This window comes from Anomaloglossus baeobatrachus, chromosome 2 (genome assembly GCF_048569485.1).
Source record: "Anomaloglossus baeobatrachus isolate aAnoBae1 chromosome 2, aAnoBae1.hap1, whole genome shotgun sequence".
NCBI classification, from domain to species: Eukaryota; Metazoa; Chordata; class Amphibia; order Anura; family Aromobatidae; genus Anomaloglossus; species Anomaloglossus baeobatrachus.
The window spans coordinates 183,499,590-183,517,992 of NC_134354.1; the positions used below are offsets into that span (position 1 = coordinate 183,499,590).

An 18,403-nucleotide genomic window follows, 5' to 3' on the forward strand; every position below is an offset into this window, starting at 1 on the left:
GTACACATCGTGTTAATTAACCCGATGTGTAATGCAGCTACATGTGCAGAGAGCAGGGAGCCGCGCACACTGCTTAGCGCTGGCTCCTTGCTCTCCTAGCTACAGTACACATCGTGTTAATTAACCCGATGTGTACAGCAGCTACATGTGCAGAGAGCCGGAACAGGCAGCACAGGCAGCGTGAGAGCTGCGGAGGCTGGTAACTAAGGTAAATATCGGGTAACCACCTTGGTTACCCGATGTTTATCTTAGTTACCAGCCTCCGCAGCTGCCAGATGCCGGCTCCTGCTCCCTGCTCACTTCATTTGTCGCTCTCTCGCTGTCACACACAGCGATCTGTGTGTCACAGCGGGAGAGCGCCTTTGAAGAAAACGAACCAGGGCTGTGTGTAACGAGCAGCGATCTCGCAGCAGGGGCCAGATCGCTGCTCAGTGTCACACACAGCGAGATCGCTAATGAGGTCACTGCTGCGTCACAAAAAGCGTGAATCAGCAGCGATCTCGGCAGCGAGCTCGCTGTGTGTGAAGCACCCCTTAAAGAAAAGCCATTATCTGCAAATGACCTATCACTTAAATCAGGTTTTGTGTCACATGTGTTTTTTTTCAACCCCTTAATAACCACAAATATGTAGAAAATCAGCGGTTGTTTAAGGGAACCTGTCACCTAGAATATGCGTTCTGACCTATCAGCAGACGCATGTGTGCCCTAATTACACCTCCCTACCCATCCCTGTGGTGTAAAATTGTATAATATGAAAGTCCAATAGCAGGGAATGACCACATTCCCTGCTATTTACATACGAAATATGAAGGTAATAAAACTTTTTTTTTATTACTTTCATATTATACAATTTTACAGCACAGTGATGGGTAGGGAGGTGTAATTCAGGTACACATGCGTCTGCTGATAGGTCAGAACGCATATTCTAGGTGACAGGTTCCCTTTAAGTGGCCTTATTCCCTCATTGTGGTTTTAAAATGGCGATCGGGAACAAGTCTATAGTGAAACCCAACGGACGAAAATCCCATGCTTGACAACTCCATAACAGTGAAATCGATTGGGGCCGTTTAATCCCTTAGATACCGCTGTGGTGATTGACAGCAGTATTTAAGGTTTTAAAAGGAGATTAAAAGACCCCCTTGGCAGGATCGGTCCCATGCATTCGGGTGGTGATCGTTATCTTGGTACTCTGAGGTCATCTGGTGCAGCCTTTTACCATGTCATTACACCCCTGTGGGTGTGATAACATGATTTCCACAAGCCGGCACCTCAGTCAGCTCCTGGAAATTTTGCGAATGTGCACGGCTCATTTTGGTGGTGTCAGTGCGCCTGTGAAGCAGGGTGGAGGCTTCCCGGCTTCATTAAGCGCATTGTGTATGACTGGAAGTTCATAAGAATAGGAGCGTGATACATGCAAAAAGGCTGACTAGTTTGGGGAACTAGAGCCCCTAAAACTAGTCAGAGCCCTAATTAGCATAAGAAAAATGAGGTGTAGAAGTCATTTTTTTAGACTTTCATATTAGTGAGTAGCATTATACAGGGCAGGTTAGGGAGGGAATTTGGACATACAGGTATCAATGCTGCTTGGCTGGAGAGCACAGGGGACCTGACGGGATCCCTTTAAAGATATAAAAAGTGAAAACTTTAAAATTACGAAAAAAAAACAAACCAGATTTTAGCAAAAGTTTTATCTAAGCGGGTAGTCCATTTACATTTTTTTTTTCAGTGTTGAAGTATAAATATATGAGTAAGGAGACATTGGTGCTAAATCAGATACCTCCACTTCTGGCTTTGCTTCACATATCTTAAGACTGGGACAGATTTCTTAATTAAGGCTGAGGCCACAAGGGGATTACTGCAAATCCTTGCATGATACTCGGCTCATGCTCGCAGCACAGCGGGAGCCGAGTGTCAAGTAAGTGTCATGTGACTGTGGTCTGATTGTGCAATCAGACCACAGTTGCAGAGGGGAGGGCCGGGCCTGAGGAGGTGAGGGAGGGATTTATCTCCCTATCTCTTCCAGTGTAACGCGAGAGCAATGCAATGCAATGTTTCTCTCGCCCCATAGACTTGAGTGGGTGCGAGTGAAACAGGCTCACATTACAGTTGCAGCATGCTGAGTCTGTTTTCTAAGGCTATATCCGCACGTTGCTTTTTACCTGCTTTTTTGCTGCTTTTTCAACTGCAGCGTTTAATGCCAACATGGATGTGTTCTGCTTTTCAAGCAAAGTCTATGGGAATTTGGGTTTCTTGTGCGCACTATGCAGCAAAAAAGCAGGTAAAAAGCAACGTGCGGACATAGCCTAAGTCCTGTTAGGGCTGAGAAAATAATCGCTCATGGGAGCGGCCCCATAGAGTAATATTGGTCCAAGTGGAATGCGTTTTTTTTTTTTTATCGCATTCCACTCGCTCCATATTACTTGCTGTGTCTGCTGATCCTAAGAGTATTATTAGTAGGTCTCCTTTTTTTGCTGGACGCCATTTTTTTTTAAAAGGTAAATTAATTGGAAATGTTAGAAATCAACCAAAGCAACCAGAATGCATCCACTGCTCACATTGCTAGCCACATTCAGGACTGTAAAGAAAAGTGGTCTCTACTGCAAAGTCACAACCTTTTCCATTAAATCGCTAAATGGCTTTAAATAATAAAAAATTAAAACTCTCAAGGTATGTTCACACAATGCATTCACGTTGTATTGTTTCCCTTTGGTAAAATCACTTTTTGTGGGTTAAAAAACCCCCAAACAAACAAATGAAAGCCAATGCATGGTGTGAACATTCCCATAATGCACAGTACAGTTTAAAGAGATGGAAACCATATACATTTCAAACTACTAGTGTGTTAAGGCCCTGTCACACACAGAGTTAAATCTGCGGCAGATCTGTGGTTGCAGTGAAATTGTGGACAATCGGTGCCAGGTTTGTGGCTGTGTACAAATGGAACAATATGTCCATGATTTCACTGCAACCACAAATCTGCCAAAGATTTATCTCTGTGTGTGACACGGCCTTTAAGCAAGCACGTACTATTTTGACATGCTTATATATTGTGTACAAGGTTTTAATTTTCTCACATGCAATGATTCATGAGCAACACACACAAAAAAATCATGCGAATTAAAAGGATGTTTCTTTGTAGAACAGTGAATTCTTGATGTATTTAAATAGCACATTTTAAAAACTTTTTCTTACAATAAATAAAGTATAAGTAACATTAAAGGAGTTGTCCGAAGGAAAATGGAAATTTAATTTAAATTCCTATTTCATGCCATAATCCAAGCTATTTTGTAATACACTTGTAATACAAATTCCCTACCATCCCCCAACTATACCATCTACTTTTCTATTCTTTTTCCATTTCCTGTTTGATGACTAATCATTGAGCATCCCAGTGCATGCTGGGATACTCATATGAAGTGTCATTAGGTGGCAGAGTCTGTGGCAATAACCAGAGCTCCTGTCTACTCTCTGCAACAAAGCGTCATCATGACGCTCGTTTTAGGGGCTGGTCTGCGCCGGAGACAGTCTGCTCTGCGCCGGAGACCAACTGCTCTGCGCCGGAGACCGTCTGGTCAGCACAGTGGCTCAGAACAGTAATAAGCCAATAATACAGCGGTGTGTGAACCCAGCATGCAGGAGACTAGAGCCACCCCTGCTGGTGATGTCACTGGTCTACCGCAGGTATATAGACACCACTTAGGTACTGGCTGATTATTACAGATCTGAGCTGATAACCGAGCAGGTGCTGTACATTGTGCAGATCACACAGTGCATTACACGGGGAGGGACAGAGCAGCCCCTGAAATGAACGCCATGATGGCACTTTGTTTCAGGGAGGGGGCAGACGCTGCGGTCACTGCAACAGACTGCCACCTAATGACACTTCATTTGAGTATCCCAGCATGCACGGCGATTCTCAAACAAATCGTCATCATACAGGAACTAGAGAAAAAAAAATAATAAAAAATAGTAGTCAGTGTAGTTCAGGAACTACAGGGAATGTTTAATACAAGTATATTAGAAAATAGCTTTTATTATAGCATCAATATACTGTAGATAGAAATTTAAATGCAATTTCCTTTTGCCTTCGGACCACCCCTTTAATTCAAACTATTAATTTAAGGGCTATATTCCCTATTTACTTACATAAAACACTGTTCTACAATAAAATAAAAAAAACAACTACATGTGATGTTTAACAAAACTACAGAGGAAAAGTGAATAGAACACTAACATTTCTCAATAATGTATTTCACTCAGCTGCATAACATCACAAATGAAGAGCATGAGGGCAGAGAGGATTTCGCTGCTAAGCAGTTTATCTGTTTTATAAAATGCCTTTGTCACATTAACAGGACGTAATTGTCCTTGTTTGAAGTAGGTAAAGTGGAGCCACACATTGAAGCCACTTTATAAGACTCACTCAAGGCATAGCATGTGACCTGTGCTATGCCAGAAGAAGGCCTTATTAGTATTGCTCAAAGAACCAGAAAGAACCAAAGTTGCCTTCACTCTCGGGACCTCACCCTGTGAAGAGACCTCAGAGCAGACCATACAAATGCAGATTGTCACAGTAGTTTGACTGTAGCTAGTATCCGTTTTGAGGTCCGTGTGCATCTCCATCAGGTGCAGCTTTTACAGCCTTCAATGATCCCGCTGTCACGTCACCACCACCAGAGCTGCCGCAACCCCCCGACCTGCTGTCTCTGTCCCCATTACCCTGTAGACTACCTGTGAGGGCAGGATGCTCTCCTTTGTACTGGTCTGTCAATGTTTGCCTGTTCATTGTAATTTGCATGTAAACCCCTTTTCACATGTACATGAAATAATAATTTTAATGGCAACCTGTCATGTTAAAAATTGTATCTAAGCTGCAGGCAGGATATTATAGAGCAGGAGCAGCTGATCAGATTGATAAACAAACTTTGCACAAGAATGTATAACTTGCATTTTATTAATTGAAATCTTTGGTAACTGTATGAATACATGGGTATCCTACTGAGAGATTGACAGTCTTTCCTGTAGCACTGTGCATGAAGAGATAGCTGTCAGTCATTAAGTAGGACCGCCCCCTGGACTCCTATACGTACAAATACTAGGGATTCCAAAATTAATAAAACACAAGTTACATAGGTTGAAAAAAAGACCTAGGTCCATCCAGCTCAACCTTCCTCCACCAGTTCTACATTTTGTCATTAAGTCACTTATAACCGACAATGTAATGTGTACTGAGGAAATCATCCAGCCCATTTTAAAAGCTGTTAAAGTGTCTGCTATTCTACCTCTTGTATAGGGCATGCCACAGTCTGACTGCTTATAGTTATAATGATGCTTTTCCAGCAAACCTATATATCATTCTGCTCAGCCTCCTCTTCTCTATGCCATGCAATGCGCAGATTGGACTGCATGTACAATGGGACAGGCTCCCTTTAAAAGTGAATATGTCACCAGGTTTTTGCTACCCCAACTGAGAGCAGTACTAACATTCTGCTTGCAGATTTTGCTCTTCCCAACTGAGCAGCATAAAGTAGAGACAGAGACCCGGATTCCAGTGTTGTATCACTTATTGGGCTGCTTGCTGTAATTTTGATAAAATCTGTTTTCGTTTTTTGCAGATCTAGCAGTTATTTGAATGTGCAGTTGTGTAATCCATACATATTAATGATTGTATATGAGCAGAAAGCTAATGTACATAGAAAGCTGCCATTCAGTGGTGGGAGCAGCTTATACAGAGCTCATGAATATGCTGGACTATCTGGCAGCAGGCCAAGTAGTCCTTCGAATGATAATTTTCTGCTAATTAATCAGTAATTTTATCAAAACGACAAAAAAAAAACCCCAAAAAAACCAAGATCTATGTCTCTACATTATACCGCTCTCAGATTAGGTGGAAAAAAACTCTGGTGCCGGATTCAGTTAACTGGCAGTTTACCATGTGGCTATTAACAGATAAACGTTTGAGCCAGTCAATTGAAAAAACACTGCACTATTTCACCTTGCCCACAATGTGAACCCAGCTAAAGGAGATTAGCAACCACTCAATGCTTGAAAGGAAAAAGCCACCCCATTAGCAATGAGGGAATTGTAAAATGTCTGGAACAAGAAAGCAGTTTTCACACATTGCAGCTTTTTTTCCATAACAGTGATAGAACCACAACATTTTTGCAGCAAATTTGGAAAACGCAGCAAAGTGATGCAGTTTTGCCGCAAAGTGTAAAAGCAGCCTAAAGAATGGACTGTATAAATTTCATGCTAGTAGACCCTCCATTAGGTTTCGTTTGAAATATATATATATATATATTTCAAACGAAACCTAATGGAGGGTCTACTAGCATGAAATATATACAGTCCATTCTTTAGGCTGCTTTTACACTTTGCGGCAAAACTGCATCACTTTGCTGCGTTTTCCAAATTTGCTGCAAAAATGTTGTGGTTCTATCACTGTTATGGAAAAAAAGCTGCAATGTGTGAAAACTGCTTTCTTGTTCCAGACATATAAATAATTTACCATGACCCACTATTATCCCTGGAAGCATACGGCTATTTATTTTTTATTGGCGGTGTTATCTTTTCCCTTTCAAATGCTTCTTCAGGCCCCTACTGGTCTCTATTGGTGCAGGTCCAGTGGTGAACTCCACAAATGATAGAATGAGAGTGAAAGGTGATGGGAATATTTTGTTATGGTTTATTCCACTTTCACTTTTTTTAAATTTAAGTACAAAAATTCCTCAATGTGGACAACCTGTTTACACTTCTCATTAGACAATTGTCAGGGGTGGCTGAGACTCTCGTCGTCACGAGTGCATTTATGGAAATCACATCCACATGGTTAAGTCAACTCCCACAGGCACAGGATTTATAAAGGGAGTTGTCCGTGTGTGCATGGCACACTGTCATGATTCGGCAGTCACATAGGTCTTAATATCTGCAGTCAATCTATTTAAAGGATTTATGGGCTTCTCATACTGTAACATTTTTTAGATTTCATGATTTGGTAAAGGCCCCGTTACATGCTACAATTGACGATATGTCGTTGGGGTCACGGTTTTCGCGACGCACATCCGTCGTCGTTAGCAACGTCGTTGCGCGACACCTACGAGCAACTCTGAACAATCGTAAAAATAGCGAAAATTGTTATTCGTTGACACGTCGTTCATTTTCAAAATATTGTTCGTCGTTTTGAATGCAGCAGACATATTGCTACGTTTGACACCCTGCCAACGACGAACAACATAGTTAGTGCGTCCGTCATCAGCGACGCAGGCGTGTCGTTACGAGCAATGCTCCACGCCTCCTCCACTCTGATTGGTGTCACACCAGGGTGTATGCTATGGACAATTATATGCCTCTGTCGTTGCTGGAATCGTTGGGATGAATGCTGTGTGACGGTGTCCACATGACCACCTTGGTCAAACAATATATCGCTGAACGATGTAGCGTCGTTTGTGAGATGGGTACATTTGACCGCTACAAAATGACCTATGTGCGATCTCGAAAATCGTAGCAACGATCTGGGTGTGTCACATCGCTAACGAGATCGTTGTGTGTAAAGCGGCCTTTAGCCGCCTATTATATAGGACTGAAGACAAGACATTTGTCATAAAAGCTAATGAATCAATATGGCAAAGTTGATTATTTACTATTCTACAAACAAAGCTATTAACCAAGAATTAGCTACATTTTCACGCCACATCGAAATACAGTTTGTGATTAAAACTAATGCAGCCTTTATACACATTTTCTGTGCACTATTGCCGTTTTCAAGCACCATTGTCTTTAATGAAACTCATGCTTGGTTTTACGACTTTGAATGGTGGTTAATGCATTACAAACACAAATTAATGCCTTTGTGCTTAGCACAGGCTTGCCATTTACTATAATTACATTGCACAGTTAGTAGTGCATAAAAGATAGAACATGCAGGGATTAAAAAGACTAGGAAGTGTTCATGCTCTAGCCAGAATATTTCTTCAAAATGTCATATATATGTATTTACACATAATAATGAATGCTGCTATAGCAATGTAATTAAATCCCAGTTATATTAAAGAGTATTCACAGGTTAAATGTACTTATACCAAAGTCGTGCTGTCATATGCTCGAAAGGACAGTTTGCTTAATCTAGGATCACAGAATTGAGATCTGGTCCTGGCCATAGGCTATTACTTTCTTATTTAAACTCCCAGGAACTGAAGGCACAACTTTGGCTAAATGCCTGGCTGTCCGGTCAATGTGCCACTTTGAACCCAACCAACTACCTTTACCTTTCCCCAGGATTGTGAGATCATATCTCATTATCGGTCTCAGTGTCTCTTAATAAAAGCCTAGAACCTTGGTAGGATGGCACCAAGATTGCTGCTGCCTTTTTGTCTAGTGGTCATGTCCACCAAATATGACAAATGCAGATTGCACCTCTGGGACCCCATATATCTCCAAAATGGAGGCCCTCGGACCTTTATACTTCTTGTTAAAGTGCGGTCACACCTAGGGCTGATTAATACAAGCGGATGTATTGCATTAATATTCTCTTTTTTTCTACACAGGTTGCAGGAAAATAAAATACTGAATTCTAGCTCACTAAATGGCAACGAAGACCACAGACAAGAAAGATGAAAATGGTAACATATGCTTAGCAGCAAGGTACAATGCTAAAGAAGCACAACATAAAAAGGCGAAACTGTGTAATACAGAGTGTAGGGTTTTATACTCTTAAAAGCTGAGGAATAGAATTATTGAAAGTCATACATTAAAACGAAAAACAATAAGCAGGCAATATCACTTGACAGGTTACTTACATGCACAGAGGCCATTGGGAGAAAGACGGCATGAAAAATGCACAGGGGTCAGATATGGCTTGCAATATATTAATGAAACATTTTCGAATATGCACACAGTAAAATTATAGATGCAAAGCAGATAACACACAAACACAAAACACTTCATTATTCTCACATTACATATTTATACCCTTATCTAAAATATATAAATGTACAGGTTTTATTTTACTTGCTGCAATTTAAAAGCATAATTGCACTGTAACTGTACCCATGCCCAAATAAATTAGGGTTAAAGATCACCCCATCCATGCCCATATTATGGGTTTCTTAAGAATGGACAATCCCTTTAAATTATCCAATAAGTTCTGAATTGAACACTGATAAAAATGATGAACAGTACACTTCAGCCCCTGACTAAGCAAAGCAAGTCTCTCCTGTTAGAGGCATGTCAGTGATACAGACAAGAAGTATTTAGGACATATTGTTAAGATAACCAATAAAAGACTGATCAGTGGGGATACGACATCCTACAGTATACTCCCTAAAACCAACTGGAAAGCAGCCCCTTGGCACAAGGACGTCAAACTGCAGCATACACTTCTGAGGTACTTTAGACAAGCGTTCCAACTCCAGGCCCCCAACAGCGCATGTTTCCAGGATTTCCTTAGTATGGCACATGTGAAAATTCCAAGGAAAATATGCAACGTTAGAGGCCCCTGAGGACCAATGCTTTACACCACCTAATGCAAAGGTATAATTATATATATATTATATATATATATATATATATATATATATATATATATATATATATATATATATATATATATATATATATATATATATATATATATATATATATATATATATACACACACACACAACACACACACACTACAACAAGAGTGAGTACCCCACTCATTTTATTTTTGTAATTTTTTTATATCTTTTCATGGGACAACACTGAAGATATGACACTTTGATACAATGTAATGTAGTCAGTGTACAGCATGTGTAACAGTGTAAATTTGGTGCCCTCTAAATAACTCACACAGCCATTAATGTCTAAACCGCTGGCAACAAAAGTAGTAAGTACACCCCTAAGTGAAAATGGCCAAATTGTGCCCAAAGTGTGAATAATTTATATGGCCACCATTTTTTTCAAGCTTTGTCTTAACTCTTAACTCCCCAGCTTGGACTGGGGAGTTCACGAAAGCTTCACATGAGCCACTACCCTTCACCTTTACCCCCAGTTTCTTTAGCAAGACAGTGGTCATCTTGGAGGTCTGTGTTAGAGTTATGTTGGAATACGAAGGGAGGGGATCATGTTCTGCTTCAGTATATCACACTACATGTTGGCATTCATGGTTCCCTCAATGAACTGTAGCTCTCCACAGACGGCAGCTCTCATGCAGCCCCAAACTATGACACTCCCACCAACATGCTTGACTGCAGGCAAGACACACTGGTCTATGCATTTCTCAACCTGGTTGCCACCACACACACTCAACACCATCTGAACCAAATAGGTTTATCTTGGTCTCATCAGACCACAGAACATGGTTTCAGTAATCCATGTCCTTAGTCTGCAGACTATTTTGCAGGCTTTCTTGCGCATCATCTGTAGAAGAGTCTTCCTTCTGAAATGGAAGCCATGCAGGCCAATTTGATGCAGTGTGTGGTGTATAGTCTGAGCATTGACAAGTAACCTCTGCAGCAATGCTGGCAGCACTTGTACATCTATTTTGAAAATACAACCACTGAGCACGTGCACTCTTCTTCTGTGGTTTACCATGGTGAGGTCTGTTCTAAGTGGGACCTGTCTTGTTAAAGCACTGTATGGTCTTGGCTACCATGCTGCAGCTCAGTTTAAAGGGGGCTTTACACGGTAGGGATATCGCTAGCAATTTCTAGCGATAGCGACCGTGTAAGTACCCGCCCCCGTCGCGCATGCGATTGTTTGTGATCGCTGCCGTAGCGAACATTATCGCTACGCAGCGTCACACATACTTACCTGGTCAGCGGCGTCGCAGTGACTGCCGAACAATCCCTCCTTCAAGGGGGAGGGACGTTCGGCATCACAGCGACGTCACCGCAACGTCACTAAGCGGCCGGCCAATCAAAGCAGAGGGGCGGAGATGAGCAGGACGTAACATCCCGCCCACCTCCTTCCTTCCTCACTGCGGCCGGCGGCAGGTAAGGAGACGTTCCTCGCTCATGCGGTGTCAAACATAGCGATGTGTGCTGCCGCATGAGCGATGAACCACAACGCTAAAGAACCCTTACCGATTTTTGACTTTGGGACGACCTCTCCATAGTGAACGATTTTCCCCATTTTTGAGGTCGCCTAAGGTCGCTGGTAAGTATTACACTCTGTGATATCGTTAATGACGCCGGATGTGCGTCACTAACAACTTGACCCCGGCGACCAAACATGAACGGTATCGTAGCGTGTAAAGCCCCCTTAAGGATGTTTGCAATCTTCTTTTAGCCTAGGCCATCTTTATGTAGAGCAACAATTCTTTTTTTCAGATCCTCAGAGAATTCTTTGCCATGAGGTGTCATGTAGAACTTCTAGTGGCCAGTAAGACAGACTGAGTGATCACACCAAATTTATCACACCAGCTCTCCAATCACACCTGAGACTAACACTAATGAGGGACAGGACACAGGGGAGGGAAAATGGCTAATTGGACACAATTTTGCCATTTTCCTTTGGAGGTTTACTCACTTTTGTTGCCAGTGGTTTAGACATTAATGGCTGTGTTGAGTTATTTAGAGGGTACACTAAATTTACACCGTTATACACTGACTACTTTACATTGTATCAAGGTGTCATATCTTCAGTTATGTCCCATAAAGACATATAATAAAAAATAATATCCCAAAAATGAGACGGATGTACTCACTTGTGAAACACACACACACACACACACACACATATATATAATTCACACACACACACACACAAAAATGTTCCTGAAATTATTCAAGTAAATTGAGTATTTCTCCCAGAGAACGGTTACAATTTCATGTTTTGATATACACATTTATTTCCTTTGTGTGTATTTGAGCAGCACTAAAAAACTAAACACAAAATTGAAAATTGTTGGCACCCTCAACTTAATATTTGGTTGCACACACTTTGGAAAGAAATAACTGCAATAAATCACTTTCTATAACCATCAACAAGCTTTACACCTGTCACCTGGAATTTTGGACCACTCTTTTGCAAACTGCTCCAGGTCTCTCATATTTGAAGGGTGCTTTCTCCCAACAGCAATTTTAAGTCTCTCCATAGGTGTTCAACGAAATTTAAATACAGACTAATTGCTGGCCACTTCAGAACTCCATGATTGGAGTCATTGTCCTGCTGGAAAACCCATCAACTTGGATGGAAACCCAGCTTTCTGACACTGGGCAGTACAAAAATCAGATTTCAGGATGCCTTGTAAACTGTCAAGGCACCCAGTTCCAAAGGCAGCAAAACATCTTTGATTTTCCACCATATTTGACAGTAGGTATTGTGTTTTCTTTGTAGGTCTCATTCTATTTTTGCTAAACAGAAGAATGATGTGCTTTTCCAAAAAGCTCCATCTTGGACTCATCTGTCCACAATAAGAGAATTTTTGATTTCTCAGGCACATTTGGGCAAACTGAGATCTAGCTTTTTAATGTCTCTCTGTAAGCATTGGGATCATCCCGGGTCTCCTGTCATAGCTTTTCATTTCATTCAAACGTTGGCGGATAGGTTGTGCCGACACTGATGCACCCTGAGCCTGAAGAACAGCTTGAATGTCTTTGAAACCTAATTGGGGCTGCGTATCCACTATCTGGACTATCCTGAGTTACAACATTTCATCAATTTTTCTCTTCCGTCCATACCCAGGGAGATTAGCTACAGTGCCATAGGTTGCAAAACTTATTTACTGATTGAGATTGATATTTTTCTACAATTTTGGTTCTCAAGTCCTTAGATAGTTCTTTTCCCTTCTTTTTGGTCTCCGTGCCTAGTGTGGCACACACAAACACACAAGACAAGACACACAATGCAAAAAATTTACTATTTTTGGAGTTTTTGTATGAAATTATTGTTCCAATACAAACAACGGAAATAAACATGTGTAGTTGCAATCATTTTCTGGGAGAAATACGTCATTTTCTTGAAGAATGGCAAATTTAGGTTGGGTTATGTATTGTGTTTTTGAGTAGGTTAGTTTCTTTTCCAGTTTACAGCGGTTTGTCTATGTGTTGGGATGTTATGCTTTAATTAAAATGGCTTTGTTTTGGAGACTTCCAGTCACATATTTTAGAAAACTATTGATACGTCATGTGCATATTACATGAGGTTTTTTTTCATGTATTTTTTTACCTGCAGATTTTCCTCACCAAAGTCTATGAGGAAACTATGCAAAAGAAATTTACAAGTTGCAGATTTCAAAAAAATGCACCATAGGCCAGATTACGCAGCAATTAAAAAGCAAAAAAAAAAAAATCTCACCAGGCACGAGATTTTTATAAATACCAATCAATTTGCTAGGACTGTAAGGCTATTTTGAGACACCGTTTCTGCTGCATATTTTCTGCAGCCAAAAACTAATTTCTTAGTAGTAAAAACCCTGCATTCAAAATGCCAGTTTTCAGCATTTTGGTCACTTTTTTGCAACATCTCTTAGGTGTGGATTACATGTGTACTTTGTGTACAGTAGGTTTAATAAAGTTAGCTTTATTCACAAAAACGCTTAAAAAAAAAACAAAAAAAAAACCGCAACTTTCCAATTCAGTCAAGAAAAACTAAACAAAACAGAGTGGATGAGATTTTTAAAATCTCATAGCTATTGTTGACACTATGGAAATCAGCTTTTCATTTGTGTAAAAAAAAAAAGCAACATTTGAACAAAGCCTTACTGTGGAAAAACACCACAAATATTCATCATGGAAACTTAACCTAAATGACATTTAAAATGAGGATAATGAAAGAGGAGATAAGCCAATCTCTATCACATTAAATCAGATCAGTCCGCTTCATATGCTGCTCCATATTACAGCAACAGGTCTGCCCTCCTATTATTCAAAATGCTACCACCCCCCAAAAGAGTGACGCTTGGCTGCTGTAAGTGCTGAAGGAATACAGTAATACCTTGACTTAAGAGATTAATTTGTTCTGTGACAACGCTTTTAACTCAATTTGTGCTTATGACAAAATAAATTTCTCTATTAAAATGTATTGAAAAGCTAGTAATCTGTGTTAGCCCCTACTTATGGCCCCCCATCCTGGTGCTGTATTTGTGATCCCCTAACCTGGTATATTGTCCCCATGCTGGTATATATGATCCCCTCATCCTGGTACATATGATGCCCCCATCACGTTGCACACTTAATTAAAAAAAAAAAAAAATTATACTCCACTCCCTCAGGTCCCTCACAGCGCTGTGTTCACATCTCATGCACCCAGCTGACCAGTATGTGAGAGCGCAACTTTCACGCTGATCAGCTGACGCGCTCCCACACGCTGATCAGTTGATTGCATGAGATGAGGACACTGTGCTGCAGGGTACCGGAGGGAGAGCGAGTGTAAGCTGCTCACACTTCATATTTCTGCTCACATCATGAAGCAAAAAAGATACACAGCGACAGGTCATATCTTGAAGTATTAGTAATTTGGTTCACTCTTAAGTCAAGGTATTACTGTATATGGTTGGAGTCCGATGTATTCTTGAGCGCTCTTCAGGTTTTAACACGCTGCTGTGTTTACCTAGTCACTGTAGGGACAGAAGAAGGAGTAGTCTTCTCGTGAATACATTGGACTCAAACTATATGTCCATTGCATTCTATCAACGCTTGTAGTAGACAAATGGCACTTGCTGGACGCACACAGGCCAGCATATGAAGGTGAAAGATCAGCTATAATGCCTCAAGAAGTTATGTTTAAGGGATTACCAATGGTATTATTTTAACTAGATCAATATTCATAAAAAGATTCCAGTGACACTCAAATACATTTGAGACAAGGAAAGTGCTAAAGATGAATAGATTTCTCTTAAAAAGGGACATTCACTAAAAAAAGGGACATTTACACGATAAGATCATAGCTACCAAGCACGATTAAAAGCACTCTTCACAATTATCTTATTTTTTATGCTGAATATCCAAATCGTTCTCAGAAGTGCATCATCCTTCGTAAACAGGACTTGCACTGCCGGGAACTATGGCCGCCTACACTTGGACCTACTATTTCTGATATATGTGGCATCCACGCCTGTAAGAGCAAAGAAGGTTCCCCAAATGCCCTGGTGTGACGAGTGCTGCATCTGGGAGAATAAGTGGAGACGTGGCTGTCCATGTGTGCCGCTTTCTCTGTTTTTTTTGTAGAACTACTGAAACAGCCAAGTGTATTGAAGTGTGACCCACATCAATCAGACAGTTATAGCACATTCTCTAGATATGCGCAAACACTGCTGTTGGGAATCTTTTTTTTAAAAGGGGTTGTCTGAGGGTGAACAATTGATGACCTACCAATGTATTGGGCTGATATTTTCCACCCTGTGCATTCCTTCCATTCTCCAACTGCTGGAGAAAAGGTTAGCTGATCACATAGTGATTAGCTATCCTAACGATAGGTGGAGAGGTTATAAATATGAATATACGTAATCTACAAGAGCATGGGAATCCCCCACCAATCAGCTGACATATACTGTGACGGTTGCATTATATAAGTGATGTGCAGGAGCGGTGTCAGAAGCTCCATACAGGGTTGGTGGGCCATATATTGTTAGGCCAAAAATTGCTTAATGCCAGACAACTTCTTTAAAAAATTATGATCATCAGCAGTAAGAGCCCATTTTGGTCAAAAAAAAGCTGTAATCTGAAATTAGTAGCAGTGAATCCTTCATTCGACCTCATTCAAATATTCGTGTTTCAGGCACGTGTTTTATTCTTTTTTTTATAGATAGAACATTTATATGTAGTGTAGAGGGCTGTTCACCTGTCCGTGCTTTTCTTACAAACTGAATGTCCACCCCCAAAAAAGAAAATAATTCCCAATTTTGCATCTTTTTCTGCGGCGTCATGGATCAAGCTCACATATTTAAGTCTATGGCTCATTGAAAAACAGCACTACGATGCCAATATTATCACCTACTATATCATAGAAGAAGCTGGAAAACCTCCAGCTCTGATGTTAAGAATGGACAGTGACTAAGAGAAATATCTGATCTACCACACTGATGAAAATTGACCAGCTTTTCATGTATGCGAAAAGAAAGCGTAGGTTTGAATAAGGCCTTAGTCTGTAGAACAAAGAAAAAAGAAGAAAAAAAAAAAAAAAAAAAAAAAAGAACACCCCTCGGCTTCAGATCAGTCAGCAGAGTCACTTAGAATATAATGACCGGCAATAAACATTCTGCGCTCTGCACGTTCTATACGTTGCACTGACAGTTCATACCTGCGTTGTGCTTTGCCAGATACTTGTCTTTATACTGCTTTTTTTTCTTGCCAAACCAAGTACAGCTGGCCTGCTGCTCCTGCTTTGTCTTCTCCATTGCAATGCAGGCAACACGCCTAAACAAGACAACAGAAGAGGTTAATCTCAAGCAAAAATAAAGCAGCCTACCTGGTCATATAATACATCTTAAAACCACCATGCATAGATAGAATGTTATATTTATATTTCTTGGACTCAAAAAGATTATAAATACAATTTCTAATTAATTACAACAATGGGAACACATTTTATTAAGCTTGGCTTTACTCAGCAAGGAAAAGAGGTTGTCCCATCATTAATTTACTTCTGTTAGATGCAAAACGTATCATGTTTTCAATTACTTGTAGATGTGCAGCTATTGCTGTTATGTGCGTGTTACTTGCTATGGCGCCCCCTGGTGTTTCCATATCCTCTCAGAACATTCATCTAACATGCCCAGTGCTGATGGAAAGAAGCCACTTCTAGAGTACTAGTCCTTAGGCTATATACACACACTGCAGTTTTAACTGCACCCAAACTGCACCTTGTCACAGAGAGCTTGGAAATGTAACAAAAACAAAACAAAAAAGAAGAAATGCTTGTGATGATGGTGTATTTTTGCCATGATTTTGCCACCTTTTTGTTCATGCATTTTTTGAAGGAGAAAAAAAAAAATATATGATAGGATAATTGATAGATAGAAAAAAATTAATAAAAATAGGAATAGATAGAATGAACATATAGAATAGATAAGAAAGAACAGATAGAAAGAAATATCAGAATAGCTTGCCAGAGGGATAGCCCCTCAGTGGTGTGCTGTATCTTGGCTGGATATGAAAAATAGAGGGGATTCCACTTTATTTCATTTATTTAAAAAAAAAAAAAAAAAAAAAAAAAAAAAAAAAAAAGGACTTGGGGTCCCTTAATTTTTCTAAAACCAGCCAAGGTGCAGTAGACAACTGGTGGCTAATACTATTAGGGTGGGAAGGCCCATCGTTATTTGGGAAATTTCCAGCCTAACAATCGAAGGCTGCAGCCGCCCCAGAAGTGGCGCATCCATAAGATGCCATGGCAATTGGGATAATAAGGAGCTAATGGCAGCCAACAGCTGCCACTAAGTACTAGATTAGTGATGGCAGTCGTCTATGAGACTCCGCCCCATCACTTATCTGTAAGTAAAAGTAAATAAACACCAAATAAAATACAAAGAACACCCTCTTTCACCACTTTATTACCCCCTCAAACACCCCTGCAGGTCCAAAGTAATCCACACTAGGTCCCACGGCGCTTCAGCTCTGCTGCATCCCTGTCCTGTCACAGCGAGCGGCAAAAGAGCACAACTGCCCGCTTTGAGTGCAGACAGAGCTGCGTGATCAGAATGAACTCGGGTGAACCAGATGTCCCAATGTGGGTGACCTGCGTTTTCGTGACAAATACGCAAATACAACGCATACAAAACGCTGGCGTTTTGAACAATGTGTTTTTCATCGCTTCATTGATTTCAATGGTTGACAAAAACACAAAAAGAATGAACATGCTAGTTCTTTTTTTGCCAAGAGGTTTTGACAAAAAAAACTGCAGACAACTGCAATGTGCGAACAGCAAATTAGAATGGTCATAGACTTTGCAGGGAAGTCAAAAACCAGAAACTTTCTCAGACATTCTGAGAGGTGACCATGAAAAAAAACCCAGTATGTAACAATATTGAGAAATGAAATTTTTTTTAAATCATTCCAATTGACTTTTTTACATTTTGCATAATCTGAGCACTAAAGTGATGGGGGTTTCCCATGTATAAATATTTAATTTACTGTTCAAATCTAATACACGGTCAAAAGTACATTGCAAAGACCAAGATAATTGTGAACCACAATCAATACAGACTCACAAGAGTCAAAAATTGTCTATTGGTTGGATGCAATTTTTTTTGTATCATAGGTAGCTGCATCCGTGTAGAGCCAGCTGTCAAAGTGTCGAAGTCTGTGTACAGCTGCTGCGCACTGAGCTGTGACTGCATAATATAGGGCAAGAGAGCCGGATTACAGGGATTTGACAATTATTAGGCTGTGTGCTTAAGTTTCAATACAATCAGTGTTTTCTCAGCAGGAGATTATCAATAAAAAAAACTTTGTGCACAGCAGTCAAGCTAACCTGTGTAACCCCG

At 40.4% G+C, this 18,403-nt stretch overlaps 1 protein-coding gene across 11 annotated transcripts in view; it reads right to left on the reverse strand.

Moving 5' to 3' along the window:
- CASK (calcium/calmodulin dependent serine protein kinase) overlaps positions 1 to 18,403 on the reverse strand; it is a 431,912-nt gene that overhangs the window by 14,651 nt on the left and 398,858 nt on the right. For all 11 annotated transcript variants that reach the window (XM_075335532.1, XM_075335528.1, XM_075335526.1 and 8 more), the window contains one exon: positions 16,222 to 16,337. In XM_075335532.1, the coding sequence (XP_075191647.1) occupies positions 16,222 to 16,337 (116 nt within the window). The remainder of the gene's footprint in view (positions 1 to 16,221; positions 16,338 to 18,403) is intronic.